Raw genomic sequence first — 19,896 nt, forward strand, 5'->3', positions numbered from 1 at the left:
TGACTTTCTCTGATCACCCAGCAAAAGTGTTCAAGCCAGAATTCAAGCTCAAGTCCTCTGACTCCAAATCTGATGCTTCTCGTCCACCCCACCCCACCCCCTGTTTTCCTGGGCCTGTGGGAGGCAAGAGAAAGGCCTTAATAGCAAGAATGCAGTTAAATTGTGTGTGGCTGTGGATGGAGAGCTTACTTGAAGCTGTGGGAACCTGTACATTCAAGGGTGTGGAGGCCCTGAGTCCCGGCATTATCACTGGGGAGGTAGGTCTCCGGCAGGTTGGGGCAGGGAAAGGGGCCCCTGGGGGACTGAGTGCTGCCCCCTGCTGAGAGAGGCTTCTGAGCTCCAGGAGCAAAGGGGGCCCTCGGGTTGGTGCCATGAGGTGCATGGGAGTGAGATGGGGAGGGGAGGAGTTTGCTGAGGCCAGCAGTAGGAGAGTGGCCCCTGTCCCCTCAGCCAGCTCCTCGGAATGACACCACACCTGCCCTGAGCTCCTTCTTCTGCTCTTTCCTCACGCTGCCATCGACAACCTGCTCCCTCTCCTGACTCAGTCTCTAGCTATGTCAGGACAATTCCCAAATCAGGACCTGAGGCCCCTGGACATCTTTCCCTGGGTGTCTGGGGACTCCTCGAACCCACGTGTCCAAAATAGGACAGTCACCACTGGCAAATAACAATGACCACTGGCACCATTTATGAGACATTCATGGCATGCTAGGCACTGTGGTACCATTTCACATGTATTCGTACTCCACAACAAACCTCTGGGCAGGGTATTGGTTCCATTTTACAGGCAAGGAAACTGAGGCACAGAGTTTAAGTCACACGACAAGGTCCCTCAGTGTGCACCTAGAGTGCACACCCCTGTCTCCCACTCAAAACAGGGTTCCCCAGGGCAAATCCCAATCCCCCCCTCAGCCACATATGCCGTCCACTGCTCCCCCTCCCAGATCTGGCCAGGTCGCTACTGCTCTGAGAATCCCACCCTTCTGAGTCCCAGTTTGAGTGATGATCTCATTAGCTGTGAGGCCTCCATGCCGTGCCTGTCAGCAGACTGGACTCTGCAGTACAGATGGACTGTTTCACCTTCAATTAATCTCTACCAGCAGGACTGGACTTGCAGGTACCAGCAGCCAGACTGTTCCATCCTGCGTTCAGCCAGGTCTGCTCAGGGGACCCAGGCTTGGGCCAGGGAGTAGGAGGCAAACCCAGGGACACAGCCACAAGGCTTGGAAATCAGGGGTCTGGCTCTTTAACCACTTAGATGTGCATGACTTAATCTGCACAAGGGTTTGGCAGGCCCAGCATCTGGGCTCGCCCTTGGGACCTGACCCAGTGCTGGGACAGCCTCAGGCTAAAGATGACTGCTGTGGCTCTGGCCCTGGCTAAGTAAGCGGGAAGGGGGTGGGCTGAAAGCTAGGCAGTATACACATGTAATGAGCACTACCAGAGCAGGGAAGGAGCTGTGGGGTCTCTGAGACCAGCCCCCGCTCCCTGCATTGTCCAGGAGACCAGGAGATACTTGCTCCTCTGGGTCTCACTGCAGTAGAGAAAAGACTTCCTCGGCCTCCAAAGATGGCATCAGAGTCCCCAGGGACCTTGGCAAGTTAGGATCAGGGTTAGGGTTGTGGCTCTAGATGTCATATCTGCCTGCTTGACCCCCACAAGCCCCTCACCCTTAACACACACCTAATCTGCCCTTCACTGCTCCCCATCACAGTAAATGACTGCACCATCCACCTGGTCACTCGAGCCAGTGTCATCCAAGACACCTGCCGGCCCCCCCCATCCCCCGTCACATTTTGCCAAGTCTATTTTTTGAATTCTGCTCAGGCCTCACCTGCCCTGGTGTCCCTGCCTCCAGCCATCCCACCCCCTCTGGGAAGCCTGCCCTGAGCAAAGCTGGAGACACTCCTCAAATTGTGTTTTATCACACTACACCCGATACCTATTGGTTTCCCAAAGCAGCCTGTGAGCTCCCAGGGGGCCAGGATGGGGTCTTGTTCACCTTGAGATCTTCGGCCTTCCACAGGGCGGGGCGGAGCAGACGCTGGGGGAGTGTTTGAGTGAGTGCGGTATCGCCCTCCTGTTTGCGCAGCTCGGGCAAGGGGAACTCACTCGCCCTGCGGTGGACGGGACCGCCGAGGTTTTCTTGTGGGGTGGGGGGTTAAGATTAGATTGTTAGGGGGGAAATTCTGTCTCGGACTGAGCTGAAATCCACACTAGATGACTTCCCTGCAGGAATTCTGGCTTCGTCTTCCGGAACAAAGGCCCGCAGTCGTGAGTCTCCGAAGGGAGCAGCGCCACAATGGAAGAGATTGGCGAGGGCCTCGCTCCGCTCTCCGTGCGGTCAAAGGGCAGCACTCGGGAACTAGCTAGAAATGCCAAAGCTCAGACATTTATTTCCCCGGATCTGCTGAGTCAGGACCTGGGCGGCCAGGGGCGGGGCGGCCTTCTGTGCTTTAACAAGCCCTCCAGGTGACTCTGAGGCCTGATAACACTTGAGAACCGCTGTTCCCACAGGGCTCCCAGTTGCTAGTCGTCTATATCATAATCACCTGGGGAGTGTCAGCAATTTCACCTGCAGAGGTTTTGATCCGTAGGTCTAGGCTGCCTCCCAGGTAGTGTTGACATATACAATACAAGGCGCCCAGCTAAATTTGAATTTCAGATAAACAGTGGATATTTTTTTTAGTAAAAGTATGTCCCAAACATGAAATTCATGACATTCAAATCTAATTTAACTTCCCGTTCCATATTTTTATTTGCCAAATCTGGCAACCCTACCTATTTCTTACAAGTTTCCCAGAAGATTCAGCCAGGTTTGGCCTACATCCCCGACAATCCTCCAACTATTTAAAGACAGGGATTCTGGTAGCCTGTATATTCTGGTCTTCTCATCCTACACATATTTTTGTTGATGGGGTGTAAGAGAACACGCAGTTTCAGCACCTGCATCAAGGTTGAGTCCCTGACCATCCAAAACCCCCAAATCCTTCCCTAAATACACTGCTTCCAAACTACGTCTACCCCACTCCGATTTTTGAGAGTTGGTCTGGGACCCAGCTGCTGAATGTGGCATTTCTCGCTATCCTGTTTCACCTTCTTAGATTCCTCCATCCTTCCAGTCCATTGAGTTCTTTCAGATTCTGACTCTGAATTTATGAGCCTTCCTAGGTGGTGTCCTCCGTCAATCCGATCATCAGGTTGTCAAAGTTCCCTCCAGTCAATGGCGAGCGTATCAGATCAGTGGTAGAGGACAGAGCCCTATGGCCGGTCCTCCACTAAATTCCTCCATCTAACATGACACTGACTTATTAATTAGCTCTCTTGAACACAGGTCAATCCATCCACCAATTACAACAGTGCAGAATAGCAGTCCCCACCAGCATGCTGTCCCTTTGCCTTACAAGAGCTCACAAGGATTCCATAGAAGACCCGATGCCTCGGAAAGAGGACAGACCCTGTGCCTGCAGCATGAGTAACTCCCAGGCTTGCTGGTCCAGCAACCCTCACTTGGAGAGAAGTGGGTTCAGTGTGCAATGACCCCTGGCTCTTCCACTACCGGTTCAAGGGTCATCCTTTTAATAACCTTTTTCAGATTCCAGCCTGGCGCCCTCCCACTCATCAGAAGTTGGTAGAATCCATGGTCTGATCTAGTGAAAACGCAGGCTGCCCCCGCCCCTGTGCCCTCGCACCCCTCTCCTTTCCTTCTCAGGCATTCCTGAAAGACCGCCCCTAGCAGCCCGGCAGGCTCACCCTGACATTTTCCTGGTGCTAGAGGGAGAATTTGCGGGGCCTGGAGAGCTGAGTGTGTTCAGAACTGCCCCCATCAGCTTCTTCTCTCCTGTCCTCAAGGAGCTTGGATCAAGTTCTAGTCTGGGGACCCTCACCCACATCAGAGGGTGAGCCGGCAGAGCAGCGTCGCTGGGAGCCTGGCTCCTCCAAGGCTCCGGCTGGGCCTGAGCACTTCCTCCCCACGCCTTCAGTGTGTCTCCTGCACTGCCAGGGGCTGGGGAGGCTCTGAGGAGCTGAATGAAAGTGTAGTCCACTCTCCTCAAAGGGTTCACAGTCTAGAACAGGGGTCAGATGAAAACAGCATGTTGAACCTCAGTATCTAAATAGGGAGGACGACAGCAGTGGGAGTGGAGGAGGGAGTGACTCGTCCTTCCTCGGAAGTGGGGAAGGCTTCCCAGGGGAGGTGACATTGGGCTGGGTCCTGAAGGATGAGTAGAATTTCCCCAGATGAAGAAGAGGAGAATGGGTATTTTGGCACTGAGGAACCGCATGGGCAAAAGCACAAAGGAGCGTTATGCTTGTTCGGGAACAGATGACAGAGGTTGAGGGGCTGGACATTGGTTGCAGGATGAAGCGTAGCAAGGGATGAAGCTGTGAGATCGCGTAAGGCAAAATGAAGCAGCGTCGCAGGCTGTGTCAAGAGCCATGCCGGGTATCCCTCCATCCCAGCTCCCACTGCAATTGTTTTCCATTTGTTCTGTCCGTACACATTGAGCTCCACCTGCTCAGGCACTTTGCTGGCACTTTTCTGCAGGAGCAGAAAACTAAACTGCGCCAAGCCCGGGGGAGCCAGGCCTGTGAACCCACGGTGACAACAGTGAGTGGCCAGGGCTCTGGGCAGGCTAAGGGAAGGCTTCCAGAAAGTGGTGATGCCTATGAACAGTGATTTCGAGGACATGCAGGAGTCAGAAGAGTGTCCCATTCTGCTGGAGGCAAGAAAGGCAAATAAAAGGCCTGGAGGCAAGAAAGAGGGAGAATCTGCTGAGAAGGGGGTGGGTTACAGCTAGACCAAAAGGCAGGCCACGTTTCAAATTTAAACCAAGGTGATGAGAAGCCACTAGAAATTGTTAATCAGAGCGTGACATGTCTGTTTTGCTCCTGGACTGACCTCCCAGGTTGCTGATACAGGATGGACGGAGGGCAGGGGGCAGGCAGGACACAGACCAGAGTGGACCAGTGAGGGCCTTGGACTGAGATGGTAATAGGAGGGAGGAAAGTGAATAAATGCAAGCGATGTTGGGAAGAGGGGGTGAGGGGCCAAACCTGATGACAGGTGAGCTCTAGTGGGCCAGGGTAGTGGAGGTCTCTAAGTTCCATACATATCCCTGGCTCGGGTGACCAATATATGGAGGGGGTACCTGTGAGCCAAGCACCATGGCTAAGGCAGGTGGGGAGCAGGGTTCCCAGAGCTCTGTGTGGGGACTGGGGAGTGGGTGATGCTTATGGGGTACCCCAGGGGAAGCCCTGGTGGAGCTGGGGTACAGAGGTGGGATAGGGACCAGCAGGACACCTGCAGGGTTTGGGGTGGAGAGAGGCAAAAGAACAGCTTTGGTCTGTGAATCCCCAAGAGCCCTCCTCTCCTGAAGAGTGAGTCTGAATGATGCTCCCAAGCACAGGTGGCGATCAGAGGTTCAGAGCAGGGCAGGGCCACATAGCAAGGAGTAGAGGAGTCTGGCCTAGAACCCAGGGACTCAGGACTTAAGGGGATGGACACATAAAGAATGTTATGTTATCATCACCACTGTCACTCTCTTCCCTTCAGAGCCCCTAGTGCCTTTCACTGTCCCTTTCTCTCTTCTCTGCCTCCCAGTCTCTGTGGCTCTGAAGACTCCACACTCCCATCACTCTAAGGCCAGTAAGGAGAGTGTGTGTCGGGGGTTGTGGTGCAGGGAAGATCCATCCAGGATGTCCAGATATACCCAATCTCTTCTCTTCCCACCTCCCTCCACCCTTCTCCTCCCTCCCATCCCACTCCCTGGAAAGGAGGCCTCCCTGTTGCTTAGCAACTAGCAGAGCCTTGGAGAAAGAAAATGGAAATAGCTCAGGAGGTGCCTCCCCCTGTTAAGATGGGTCCTTGGTGTGTATGTGCACACACGTGTGTGCCAGCACAAATGCATGCACGTGCTCTACTTTGGGCCTAGAGTGGAGCTAGGACTTCTTATCTCCCCAGCCATGCCGACTCTCACATCTCCCTGAGCCTGGAGGAGGATGTGCCTGCCTGGAAAACTAATGTCAGTGCCACTTTTGGTCACATTCTCAGAAGCAATGTTTCCAGAACAAAGGAGGGGACAGTCCTGTAGGCTTCGATCTGGATCAGGCCCCCCACCTGGACTGTTGGCTTTAGAGAAGTCAGCAAATCCAAGTGGGAACTGAAAACTACATCTGTGGTGGAAATGCCCCAAAGCCTGAAGAAGGCTCTGTCTTCCCACCTCTCCAGGGCGGCCCCGGGAGCAGACTGGGAGGTGGGAGCACCCATGGTCTGTGATCCCACCAGCCAAAGCCAGGACAGTGAGTGTCTTGGGGATGAGGGGGTTTACATTGAGCCTGAAGGAAAAACAAGAATAAAACTGACAAATTTTCCTGGGAACTGATTTGATTGCCAGGGGAGTTGCAAACAGGTGTGCGGGCAGGGTCTAGGCAGCCAGGCCCAGAATTGGTACCAGGCAGAGAGGGTTCCCCTAGGTGGTTACTAGGTCCCTGAAAATGACTCCATTCCAAGCTAAGGGCACTTAGAGACCATCTATAGTTCTGCCTGCCTGCATTCATCCACCTTACAGATGGGGAAAGCCCATTGTCCAACACCCTCTCATGCTCTGAGGTGTGACCCAAAGGTGCAAACCCACCATCCACCCCCCTCCTCAGCCTGCGGGGAAGCGGATTAGAGCCCTGAGTGGACTTTTAAATCTCCAGGATTAACCCGCGAGGAAAGGAGCTTAGCAAGTGGCCGAGAAGTGACTATCCCGCCTCATGTCTGTGTCTATCCCGCAGGGCCAACACCAGCGGCTCCGGGGACAGCCACTATGTCCTCCACCGTTAACAACGGAGCAGCCAGCATGCCGTCCCCGCCCGATGCTGCAAACGGCTTCCCGCAGCCGGGCGCCTCATCGGGGAGCTGGCCACGGGCCGAGGAGGACCTGCGGGCCGCCGAGCCAGGCCTGGTGAAGCGCGCACATCGCGAGATCCTGGACCACGAGCGCAAGCGGCGTGTGGAGCTTAAGTGCATGGAGCTGCAGGAGATGATGGAGGAGCAGGGGTGAGCGTGCCGCAGGGCCGGAAGTGGGCTGCTGGATAGGGCTCTCGGCGGGGAGGGGCGGGGACTGGGCGGGGGGCGGGGCGGGGTTGGTGGAGGGCGGAGCCAAGCGAGTGTAGGGAGCCCTGGAGCTGAGTCAGCAAGGGATGGGAGTCTGAACCAGTCGGAATGGAACCATTGTAAGCCCAGCCTAACTTTTATTCATTTATTAATTTATTCAACCATCAAAATGTCTTGAACACTGTGTCAAGCTCTGAACTGGGCTTAGATTCACAGAAGTTCAGGAGACACAACTCATGCCTTCCAAAAAACATCCAGTCCAGTGGAGGAGAGAAGCATGTAAACATAGGTGACAACTCAAGATCTCTATAAGGAGGTGGTTCGAGCTGCCTGGACTCTGCCGAGCAGGTGCAGCAGCCAGATTGGAAAGCGCAATAGATCAGAAATCAGCCAGAAGCTTAGGTTTCACCCTGTGTAGTTCAAAATAAGTCACAGGGGCACGCAAGTGTGCTGGGCACTGTACTGGGCAATGCTGGAGCCCAGAGTTGGACTGGAGTTGCTTCCTCAAAGTCCCTCCCCATCTCAGAAAAGGAACAAGCGTGTTAACAACCAACTCCATCACAAAACAGGCTAGAATCATGGTTATAGGACAGGACAGGAGAGGGCCAAGAGCTTCAGGAGCTCACAGGAGAGATTCTGGTATGAGAAGACTTTGAATGGCCCTTGAAGGATGAGTAGTAACTTGTCTGGCTGAGGAGGGGTTGTGAGGGACTTCCCTTGCAAGTCTGGTGGAGATGGGACAGCCCTCACACGTGGAGCTGAAGGCAGAGAAACAGAGAACAAACCTACCCACTGGTGCAGTCCCAAGGAAAGCTGGTAGCCCTATTGCATGTGCAAAGTCTCTCCCTATTGCATGTGCCCAGAGTATAGTACTTTGAAACGAGTGGGCTGGCCGTGGAGAGAGACCAACTGGGAGCCCCATTGGACATGCACTGTCCTCGAGCTGAGAAACCCGAAATGCCAATGCATGGGCTTGGGCCACAGCCCAGCGGACAGCCCGCATATAGCAGTCCTTCCAAACCATGATTGTTGTGTCTGTCCTCAGTGGACAGCCAAGACATGGCTCACTATCCCTGCGAAGCCCAAGAAGACACCAAGGCTCAGAGACAGTCACCAGTAGTGGGCCATCAGGAAGGCCACCAGAAAGGCAGGCCGAGGCCACCTATGCTGTTTATAAGGGAAAGAAAGGGGCACAGGGACTTGGTGCTCACCTCCAACCGGGAACCAGGCTGGGGAGGGGAGGGTCTCTGCAGGGAGAGATGGGTGGATGAGGACTCCTGAAAACAGACCAAAAGGAGGCTTCCAGCTGACAGATAGAAAGAGTTTTGATGTGGAAAGAGGAAATGAGATTCCCAGGGCAGGGCTGAGTAGTGGGTAGGATGGAGTATCCTTCTGCAGAGAGAGCCCCAGGGCCTTAAACCTGAAAATCCTGTGGAGGTGGCTGAGTCCTGGAGGGAAGGGAGTGTGGGCGTGGTTTGGGAATCGAAGGGGATGACAAAGGAGGGAGGGCCAGCCTTTTGGGCTTTATTCTCGAAAACTGCCCCCTCTCTCTCTCAGACCCCCACTCTCTTCCTGAGCACCTCTCCCCTCCCGGAATACTGAACTGAACCTTCCATCCTGAAAGCCCTCCCCCTCCAGAGCCCTTCTTTCAGGGAACCCCTAGGCACCTCCTCCACAGAGCTCCTCTCCCTCCCCCAGCCTCCTCCACCCTGTCCCCAACCCCTGAGCTGAATCTCCCCCCTTCTCCTTGAGCCCCATTCCCTCACTGCACTTGGGAGGCTCTTTACCAGATGAGGGCAGCCTGAGGCGGAAGGGATGGCATTTGGTCACCTCCTTGGTGTCAGCCCCCAGGCATCAAGGACCCTGTGCCTCTCTGGGAGGCACCTACTAAGTCTCTAGATGTGCAGCAGGGCCCCTTCCTCTCCCCCTGCCGTCACTGCAGATGCTTCCCGGTCACCATCCCCCTGCCCGCCCATCTCTTAGTGGCAGCCTCCCCGGGTGAAGGGCACAGCCACTCAGAAACCCAACAGTCCAACCTTCCAGCCCAGGCCTGTGACCTTGGACAAGCCACAGTTACTCAACTGTAAAAGAGGGACACCTGCCTTCCAGAATCTTTCTGAGGGTCCTGTGGACTTAGGCATATACAGGGCTCCTCTGCCCACAGCCAGTTCCCAGAAAGTGCTCCTCAAACACTAGGGACCCTTGCCCTGTTATCAAGTTCAGTCATTAATATCCATTTCTGGAAACACTAGTTCATTCGCATTTATTTACCGGGTTCTCAGACATTTGACAAATATTCCCACTAGTCACGGGAACACACATTCTTTGGCCCCATTAAAAAGCAATTCCTTCCTTAATATTGATGGATGGCCGGCTAATTCACTGGTGATTGATGCTGCATTTCGAGTCACCTTCCAGGGTAGCCTCTGTATACAATCTGCAATCTCCGTGGGGGTGGGGACAGAGCCCCCAGACTGTGCAATGTGATACTCCCACCCTGGCCACAAATACCCCCCTACCAGGGGCCCTTTGTTGTGTGATGAGATGGTAACGGTGGTGGCGGCGGGCTCTGCCCCTGGCTGAGCCTGGAACACTGAGCCCTCCTGTCTCCCTCTTCTGTTGCCTATTCTGCAAAATCGGAATAGTGAGGCCATCTGCCCTCGCAGAGCTACTGAGAAGATCAAATCAACAAATTAATGACCAAAGAAGGGACTATCCGGGAGCCCTGGGTCTGGTCAGGGACAGGCAGAGTCAAACACTTTCTACTCTGGGGACCTCTTTCAGAATACAGTGTCCCCTCATCCCGTCCCAGCCTCACAGGGCAACCCGAGAAGTCCCCAAAGCAACAACAGATTTGGCATGTCCTTCCCATACAGTGGAGAGTAGACAGGGAGACAGACGTCATTGTCCCCTCCATCCCCACTCCGCTGTCCAAGCTCCTGACTTTCAGTGTGGGGCTCTGGTCAGTGCAGGCCTCCGGCACGGCCTGAAATTGGCGATGCTGCCACTCCCACAGAGAGTGGGTGGTTGGGTGCCGGCCTCCCTTCCATTTCAGCCTTTGCCTCCTGGGGATGGAGAGAGAAGAGGCCCAGTGATCCCTGACCTGGAACCCTCTGCTCCCACCACTCCGGAACAAAAAATCCTCAAGCACTACAATTTATTGAGCAACTATTATGTGTTGTGTAAAGAACTTTATATCTCCCTTAATCCTATGACAACCTTAAAAGGCAAGTTACTACGCCATTCACAGATATACAGGCCACAGCTGAGAGACGTATATCCAAGGTCACAAAGCTAGAAAGTGGGGGTTGGGTGGTGCCAGGACTCAAAAATAGGACTGCCTGGCCCTGCTGCCTCACCCCTTAATCTCCGGCCTCAGCCGAGAGGGTTGACTGCAAGAGGTATGAGGGCAGTGGAGCCTTGGAAGGGGTGGCCACACTTGAGACCTCTTTTCCCAGTAATTAGATGTTATCCCTGGGTCCCCAGCTTCTCCCAGCATGAAACCCTGGGGCACAGTGTGGTCCTCCGCAAGCCTCCAAGTTGGTTCAATCCAACCCCCCAGCCCCCAAGTGACAGGTGCTGGAGTTAGTCAGCTTGCCTGAAACCTGCCAGCTTGGGGGTGAGCCCCAAGCCCCTGCACATGTCCCATTCCAGGTCACAGAGAAACCCATCTCCCAGCCTAATGTGTTCCATAAACCCCCAGGCATGGGGCTTGGACCCTGGCCTGGAGACCCTACGACCAAGCAGGGGATTTGGCCCAGTTATTCTCTGGAGCCATCTCCTCCCCAACCCCGCCACAGCCAGGGCCCCATGCCAATGGTCCAGCCAGCCTGCGTCTCCCTCCCAGGGGTCTATGAGCCAGAGGCTGAGCAGTTTTGAAGGGCCTATGCTATTTGTCCCTGTGCTGGTGACAATGACAAGCTGGTGTCCTGAGGAGGTGGGATGGGGGAGCAGTTCCCCCGTGCCTGCACTGCTCAGAGAGAGGCCGCCATCCTTCTTCCTGGGCACCGGTCCAGCCCAGCCCTCGGAGGGCTCTGCACCGACCAACACACGAGGACAAGGACCCTCCAGCTGAATGCTAAGTAGGGACTGAGGGGGACACCAGGCCCAGAGCTCGGTGAAGCTGGGTAAGAGGCCTCAGTGCAGTGCAGCCTGAGCACCCCCCACCCACACATCCTCCCTGGGGCTGGGGTGGGGAGTCAGGAGAGACGGGCCTCGCCCCCTGCCAGGCAGGGTTCAGCCCTCCCTACGGTGGGTGCGCAGGTCCCTGAACCTGCAGAGAATCAGACCTGAGCTGGGGGTCAGAGGACACCTGGTTAAAAAGCTGTGCTCCCCATCTATCGCTGCCCCCAATGTGTTCAATCAGTCCCTGAGCTCCAGCCATTGTCCCACCGAGACAGTTCTGTCCACATCTTCCCCTCCACCCTCGGGCCCGCCCTCCAGCTCTGCCTTCGCCTCTCCCGCCTGAACCCCCGCGGCAGCCCAATGCCAGCCTCCCTGCCTTCGGGTCCCTCTCCTCTAGCCACGCAGCCACCAAAGCCATCTTTCCAAAATAAAAATCCAGCCTTCAAACTCTTTGATGCCTCTCCATCACCAGTCACTCATTTATCAAAAATTTGGGGTGCCACACATGCAAGCAAGGTGCCAGGTGCTGGGGACACAGTGGAAATCCAGAGGACAAGGTCCCTGCTCAGGGACCTCCCAGGCCAGTGCAGAATACAGAGGAGTCAATGGATAAGGACTGGCACAGGAGCCACCTGCCAGGATCCAGGAGGTGCAGGTTGCTATGGAAACACAAACACCAGCACCTAGCCTGATCAGAGGGTAGCCATGCTGTTGTAAACATCCTGTGAGTCACATCTTTGTGCCTAGCCATGACTATTCCTCAGGGTAAACCTGGAAGTTAATTTCTGAGTCAAAGGGTGTTTCTATTTTTTTTAAGGCTTTTGAAGAGAATTGTGAAATTGCTCTCTTAAAAGGCAGGGTCATTCCACACGTGCTTGTTGAAGAAGGGAGAGAAGGATTGAGGCAAAAAGGATGAAGGAAGGGTATGGTCCCCAGGAGGGAGCAATGCACTGAGTCCACGAGCAGGCTGGGCAGGGGCTGCCGGGCCCGCAGCGTGGACGGGGGGTGAATGGTAAAGGGACGACAGAGGCAAGAGGGGCCCCCCATGCTATTTGCCACTGTGTTTTCTGTCCAGGACAATGACCTGCAGCCCACGAGGGAGAGAGGGTGGGGGCCAGGGGCCCCAAGATTCATTCAACAGCAGCCACTGGATGCCTGCTATGCCCTGGCCTGGGCAGTGTGGACACGTGCCGGAGTGGGAAAGGCCAGAGGAGCTGGCAGGCCCAGGCAGCGGCTGCCACAGTGGTGCCGCGAGAGAGGATGAGGACTCACTCCAGGGTGTGGGAGCAAGGACGAAGGGCAGAAACTTCTGGGCTCTGGTCCCTAGCCTGAGACCTGAATTGCGGAGGGAGAAGGGAGTAGAGAAGAGAGGAACTTTCACCCACGGCCCAGGTTCACCCACACCCCACCCCCACCAGTGCAGAGGGAAGCGATGGACAGAGCACTGGGATCCCCAGCAAGCCACTTGGTAGCCTTGACCTTGCACAGATGGCAAAGTCCGAGGCTACTGTGGGGATGAGATGTCCTTGAGGCCAGGAAAGCAGAAAAATCCATAGATTCTCACTTTTCCCTAAAACTTATCCAGAGAGTGACTGCAGCCTGGAGTGGGAGGGAAGCCCGACCTGGGTTGGGGGGGCGGGCAGGAGGGCGGGAGGAAAGGGTGGCCTCACCTAGTCAGGCTCCCCACCTCTGGGAACAACTCCTCCTTCAGTTTATTCCTTTGTTTGGCAGGTGGCTTGTTTGTTTAGTTGGTTTGTTGGCTGCTTTGGTGCAAACGAGGCAGGCCTTGAGCTGCCCCAGCGCTGAGAACGTTGCTCGGAGAGGTCATCTCAAGCCGGAAAGTGCTCTGTGACTGAGGGCTGGGGGAGGAGGAGAGGCACGGGCAGGAGGGGAGCGGAAGCCAGGAGAGCAGCCCTCACCCTCCCTGCGCCCCTGCAGGTACTCCGAGGAGGAGACCCGGCAGAAGGTCAGGACTTTCCGGCAGATGCTGATGGAGAAGGAGGGGATGCTCACCAGAGAGGACCAGCCTGGAGGCCGCGTGTGAGTGCCGCCCGCGCGGGCGCAGGGGAAGGGAGGGTGCAGGCTCAGGCAGCTGGGTGCCAGAGGGGTCTTTCCCAAGGCTCCTTCTGGGGTTGGGGTGCTGGGTACAAGGAAGATGAGGAGAGAGATGTGGAGTCTGTTCACTGGGAGCTTCAGCCCGTCTGGGCATGGGGGCATTACCAGGGACCTGCCCCTGCTCCCTGGGGAGGCAGCCCAGATCTCAGCAAAGGGAATCACAGGCTGCAGATCAGGAAACCTGAGAAATGTCCTGACCCCAGTGTTGTGGAAGGCTGACAGTGTGACCCCAGGCTAGTCCCTCTGTCTTAACTTTTATCATCACAATAGCCTCCAGAGTAAACTCATACCCTGGAAAGTAAGAGCCAACACACCAATGCCATTGCCAGGATGGCCAAAGCCTTGTCAGGGAAGCAGCATGAGCTGGGAGTGCGGGGGTCACATCTCCACACGGGTCACAGGACAGGGGGTGCACCGGTGCATTAGGGGCCCCCAGGAGAGCTTCGGATAAACAGGGGAGTGGATGGGAGGTCAGCTGGGTCTCAGATTAGAGAAGATCTGGGAACCACTCAAAACTATGCAAAATGGAGCAGACTGCCAAAGGAGGGTGGGGCAGCCCGTCCCTGGGAGCGTCGGGCATGCAGGCTGGCCAGACGCCTGGCAGGCGATGTGCACTGAGGGACTGTCATTGAATCCACTCTGCTCCATCTTCCCTTGGCAAAGCCTCGGTGTCCCCACCCTGTTCTGACATTCCCTGCTTCTCTGGCTGGAAGTGACACTGAGGCGGGCGAGAGGCTGAGGTAGATGCTGCAGAGGAGGACTCCTCTGTAGGTCCCCTGCCCTTTCCGTTTCTGCCCTTGAGAGGGTGAGAGCGCCCCCACCCGGACCCTGCCTACCACCTTCTGGCCTTCCCAGCCCAGGCCTGCCTTTCTTCCCTGCCCTGGGCTCTTTCCTCTTAATGTAGTTACTGTCCTTCAATTCTGCTTTCTCTTCTGGCTACCAGCCCACATTTTTTTCTCCTTCCTCAATCAAATTTCTGTTTAATGTGCAGCATGCATTGTCTCCACTTCCAGAAGACACGGAGATCTGGCTCCTGCCCCCACAGCCCTGTGACTTGCTCAGGCTGTGGCCACCTGCATCTCATCACCATGGCACGTGCTCCTCTGCAGGCCCGACCTCTCGGGCAGGTGCCACCATTGTGCTTCCCTGTCCGGAAGCCTACTTTTCCCTTTGGCTTCCAAGATGCGGTTCTCTGTGAATTCCCCCTGCCTCTCTGATGGCTGCTGCTGTCTCCCTCATCCCTGCCCACTTCCCAGGTGTTGGTGTCCCCTCCAGGTTCTGTCACGTGCCCGGTCTCTTCCTGTGCAGGGAGGTCCCGGAGGTCTCCCTGCGGGATCTTATCCCTTCCAAAGCTGGAACTCGCCCCTTAGTGGAGCGAGTGGATGATTCCTGACCTTTTCCGGGAGTCTCGATCCCATCTTTCCTTGAGTGAGTGAGTGAAGGAATGAATGAAGCATTTAAGAACTGAGAAATGCTGGGAGATATGCCGCGGGGACATTGCCCTGTCACCATCATCAAAATAAAGGTCCCCGAGGATCTGCGCTGTACGCGGAGCCCTGGGCCAGCAGGAGGAGCGGGGAGGCGAGGAGGGGAGGTGTGCCTCTTCCTCTCTGGGCAGCACCACAAACCTGAAACTTGGAACCAGAAATCACTGGCAACTCCTGACAGTGTGGCCACTTGCCCCTTTCAGCATGTTCAGTCGGGGACCCCAGGGGGACAGGCTCCACTGCCAGTCAGGAAAGGCTCCTTGGAAGAAGCAGCATCCGAAGCCTTGCCCGTCAGCGAGGACTCCTGCCCTGGAGGGAGGGGCGCACGTAGACTTGGCAGGGTCCTGGGACCCCGCAACGTTAGCTCCAAAGCCTCGGTTTCCTCCTTCACACGGAGAAAGGGCTCCGCCAGAAGGCTGCTTTGGCTCAGGCAGCCCAAATGGTGTGAAAATGGCACTCCAAACAGTGAGCGACTGTAGCAATCGGAGGAGGCTGCTGGCGCCCTCTGGGCTACTCAGGGCTGGGCACAGCTGTTTGTGGAGCTAAAACCAAGGCCTCGGGCAGAGAGGTGACAGGTGGGTCGTCTGCTTGCTTCACTGGGGACCTTCTTAGCTCAGAGTGTGGGGCAGTGGAGGGGGCACGCTGGCTCTGCTGTCAGATGCTCCCCGCTCAAGCCTTTAAGTTCAAGGCTAACCCCCCCGCCCAGGCTATGAACCCCAGGTCCCGCATGCCCCAGCTGGTGGACTTGAGCAGGCCCTTACCTTCCCAGGGCCTCCACCTCTTCACTTACAGAATGGAGACGTTAGTGCCCCTCACAGCACTGTTGAGGATATTAAATGCCACGGTGAATAGTAAGTGCGAGGAATCGCCGCCGGCACACAGCAGACCCTTGTCACCAGCAGACGGTCCCCACCACCGTCTGGGTCAGCTCAGGCTCCTGTAACAAAACTGCCATGGACCGGGTGGCTTATCAGCAACAAAAGTTTATTTCTCACAGTTCTGGAGGCTGAAAGTCTGAAATCATGACCAGGTTCAAGTGAGGAATGTCTTCTGAGTTGTCAACTGCTTCCTTCTTATGTCCTCACTTGACAGAAAGAACGCTAGCTCTCCTGTCTCTCTCTCTCTCTTTTTAATACTTTATTTATTTATTTATTTATTTATTTATTTATTTATTTATTTTTAGAGAGAGGAGAAAGGAGAGAGAAAAAGAGGGAGAGAAACATCAGTGTGTGGTTGCCCCTCCAGTGCCCCCTACTAAAGATCTGGCCCACAACCCAGGCATGTGCCCTGACTGGGACTCGAACAGGCAGCCCTTTGCTTCCCAGTCCAGCGCTCAGTCTACTGAGCCACACCAGCCAGGGTCTCTAGTTTCTTCTTATAAGGGCACTGCTCCCATTCATGAGAGCTCCACCCTCATGATCTACTCACCTCCCTTAGGCCCTGTCTCCTTACACCATCACACTGGGATTCGAGTTCCAGCATAATTTGGGACAAACACTGTACCATGCGCCATCCCCCATGATCCAGGGAGGCCTGGCAGCGGCGAGTACCGGGTTGACCTCAGCACATTCGTCTCCCCTGGGTGTCCCCACCCTCTCCGCCAGCTGCGGGATTCCCTCGGGTCCATGAAGCCCTCTGACCACCCAGCAGGCCCTGTGCTCATGCCTCTGCCTTCCTGACCCTGATACCCCACACCCACTCATAGCCTGTAATTTGAGACATGGAGAAATCCGATGCCCTCTCAGCAAGATGACAAAGAAGAGCCAGCTGGAGGGTCTCCACTGAGCGCACATGTGTGCATGTGCGTTTGTGTGCATCTGATTTTAACTCCCTATGGACCGTAAGAGCCCATGACACCTCCCACTCAGGAAAGGGTTTCAGCAGGGACCGCATCTCTCCCAGAGGTTTTTATTCCCAGGGATCATCCTTCTTCCTTAACTTAATGGACTGTCTCCAGTGACAGTCTCTTGTGACAGTCCCACCTCCAGTCTGCCCTCATACTGGATACCAGAACACCACAGTGCTGCAGTATCTGAATGTGATCCCACAGTGGGTGGGAGAGGGGCCTGTGGAAGGCTTTGCCAGGGACGATGTGGTCAGGCAGGTGTTTGGGGGACTTTCCCCTTTGGAAGATGCTCAGATGGTGAAACTGCAGGGAGCCCCACGGGGCAGGAGGCTCCCTATTCTGGAGAAGAGGTGACAGAGACGAGGAGTGAGGTCCCAGAGACCTGGAGAGAGGACGAGACTTTGTCCTTAAAAATGACTGTTGGGGGCAGCCCTGTATCACCCGACAGACCTTCTGTGGGTTCCCCGTCAGCCATGCCGTCAAGTCCGGACTTCCTGGCCTGGCACTCAGGGCCTCCCCAGACTGGACGCAGCCTGGTCTCCCACTCTCAGCATCGACAGCAGCCAGCCCGGCCCGCCGGCAATTTCCTGCTTTGCCCTGGGTGCCGTCACTCCCGTGTCTTTTCTCGTCCTGGGCCCTCAGCCTGAAACACCCAGGCTCCTCTGCCCAGGTTCGAAACACCCCACCACCCGAGGCTGCCTCTAAAGACCACTTTGCACACACTCCCAGGGTGAAAGTAAAACCTCTTCTTAGGAATGCACATTTTCTTGACTTCTTGTGGCTGCTGTCGTTCATTTCTTTCTTTTTTCACTGTAATAGACAATGACAACTTTTAAGAATAATTGTTTTGCCCTGGCTGGTGTGGCTCAGAGGATTGCGAGCCAACCTGTGAAGCAAAGGGTCGCCAGTTCGATTCCCAGTCAGGGCACATGCCTGGGTTGTGGGACAGGTCCCCAGTAGGGGGCACTTGAGAGTCAACCACACACTGATGTGTCTCTCTTTCTCCTTCCCTTCCCCTCTCTCTAAAAATAAATACAAATAAAATCTTCAAAATATAATCATTGTTTTCATAATCATATAACAAAACGTTTGGGAGACAGGGTTTATAGAAAATAAAATTCATAAGCTACTTTCTAACAAAAGGAACAAATTCATCCTTTTTTCCCCCTATGCATCTGATTTTATATGCAGTGTGACTGACCTCTCTTGCCTCATGATTTTATCTGTATGATGGGAATATTAATGGTGGTGCCCACATTAGAGGCTCGTTCTGAGCATTAAATGATCAAATGAGATAAATACATATAAAGTGCTTAAAATAGTGTCTGGCACCTGCATTAGTAATTATAGTGTGCACAGTGTCATATTTTTGCCCTGCATTTTGAGGACATAGAAGAGAGGCCCCAGGCCTGACTCATCCTCGCCCCTGCCACCCGCTGCTCCAGGCCCCTGGCAGGCCGGGCTCACTGTCCGAGTGAACGAGCGGAGAGGGCAGAGCCTTTGCCTGGGCCCTGCCCTCCTCTGTCTGGGCTCATTCATCTGTCAATTGGCCATTATGCTCCCGGCTAATAGGAAACAGAACCAGTTAATTAGCAAAACTGCTGGCGTGAAGACAGGCATGTGACAGGCGCTCTCTTCCCAGGTCAGAACCTTGCCCACCGCAGCCGGTCCAGCGCGTGTCCTGTGCTGTGTTCAACCTCAGTATGTTCTTGGTCCTTCTGCATCAGACTCTTTGGGTCCGCTTTGGCCAACCCTGTGAGGCTTGTTTTGTTCTGTCACAGGGAGGAACACCTCCCCTGCCCATTCCATGGATGTAGTGAGAAGTAAACTAGATCACAAACATCAACTTAAGAGCAGGAAATGTTAAACAAATTTCGAGTGCCGTACACCTCCCCCCCCCCAGGACTGTGCCTACAAAGCGGGGAGAGGACAGCTGAGCTAACATCTACAGCAGGGAAACCCAGCCCCCTGAGTCAAGGGCTGCCCTGTTTGCACACGTGGCTTCTCAAAGCCATGTTCATAGGTGAACTTACACTCTTTACTCAAAGTTCCCAAAACCATAGGGGATATTCCTTCCCCTCTCCGGGCCTCAGTTTTCTCATCTGTAAAATGGAGGGGAGAGTCAGTTTCTCCAAGTGTCTCAGTATGAGATTTGTCAACTGTCAAGAACTATTTAAGCATTAGAAAACATTAGTTAATTAGTGATACTGTCACCTAGGAAAGACAGCATAAGAAAACGCTGGGAGATCTTGCAAAGTACATGTAGTTGTACCAGCCCCACAAAACTAGCAAAGGAAGTCACAGCCCACTCCTATGGATATCTCCGGAACTCCCAGGACAAGTCTCCCCAGAAGGTTCTGAGATCTCTGTGCTTGCCCCTGTGCCTGATCCTTGTAGCCTATGGCTGCTCTCCAGCAAACCTCTCGGAAAGGCCTGAAGAATGAGAGCAGCCGCATGCCAAGGCCTCAGGGAGAGAGGATGGGGGGAGGGGAGGGTGTCCCGTCCTTGGGACAGAGGAAGAAGGGAAAGATGTCCCCAGGGTTGCAGCCAGCCGACTGAGGAGGGCACAGTGAGGGGAAGGAGCAGCTCAGGGAGGGTCTAGGCTGCGTGGTTAACTCAGCTGAGACGTTAGGACGCAAGACAGGGTCCCTGCAGAAGGCAGCAGCCAAACTCAGCTATTTTATTTTAAGAATAACCGTCCTCATTTTTTGCGTCTGGATAAATGGAAGCCCCTCCTCCCGCTGGCGTACCCACACAATGTTGGAGTGCCCTCGAGTTTTGCTGAAGACTATGTTTTGTGTGTCAGGCACTTGTGTGGCTAAGGGCTGTGTGGGGTGACAGGCCCTGGGAGCGTGGGGTGCTGACTAGGCCGAGGAGCTGGAGACTTCGGGGACAGGGACAGGAGGTGGGAGGCCACTGACTTTGGAAAGACGAATGTGGGGAGGAGCACAGCGGCTTGAGTGAAGGGCCATGGGGGCGTTTGACTCCGTGGGGGTGGGGGAAATGACAAGAGCCCCTCCTCCATCACCTCGGAAGAGCCTCCGGTAACACCTGGATGACTTCAAGGCTGCCAGGGACAAGTTGGTGTTTGGGAATTGAATGGCATTATCGAGATTCAAGATTAGCAGATCAGCGGGAGCTCTGCTGGAGACTTGACCCTGAAAATTCCTTCATCTCAGTAGCTGTGGTCTGCCTTCCTTGTCCTCTCTCTCGAGCGTGTC

General features: G+C 55.0%; 1 protein-coding gene across 1 annotated transcript in view; it reads left to right on the forward strand.

The window, feature by feature from the left end:
- The window catches only part of SRRM3 (serine/arginine repetitive matrix 3), a 53,499-nt gene that overhangs the window by 13,395 nt on the left and 20,208 nt on the right, over positions 1-19,896 (forward strand). The window contains exons 2-3 of the mRNA XM_037139163.2: positions 6,781-7,045; positions 13,166-13,267. Of these exons, the coding sequence (XP_036995058.1) occupies positions 6,813-7,045; positions 13,166-13,267 (335 nt within the window). The 5' untranslated portion in view covers positions 6,781-6,812. The remainder of the gene's footprint in view (positions 1-6,780; positions 7,046-13,165; positions 13,268-19,896) is intronic.

The sequence above is a fragment of the Artibeus jamaicensis genome, unplaced genomic scaffold (assembly GCF_021234435.1).
Source record: "Artibeus jamaicensis isolate MK-2021 breed Jamaican fruit bat unplaced genomic scaffold, CSHL_Jam_final contig_956, whole genome shotgun sequence".
In the NCBI taxonomy this organism is placed as follows: domain Eukaryota; kingdom Metazoa; phylum Chordata; class Mammalia; order Chiroptera; family Phyllostomidae; genus Artibeus; species Artibeus jamaicensis.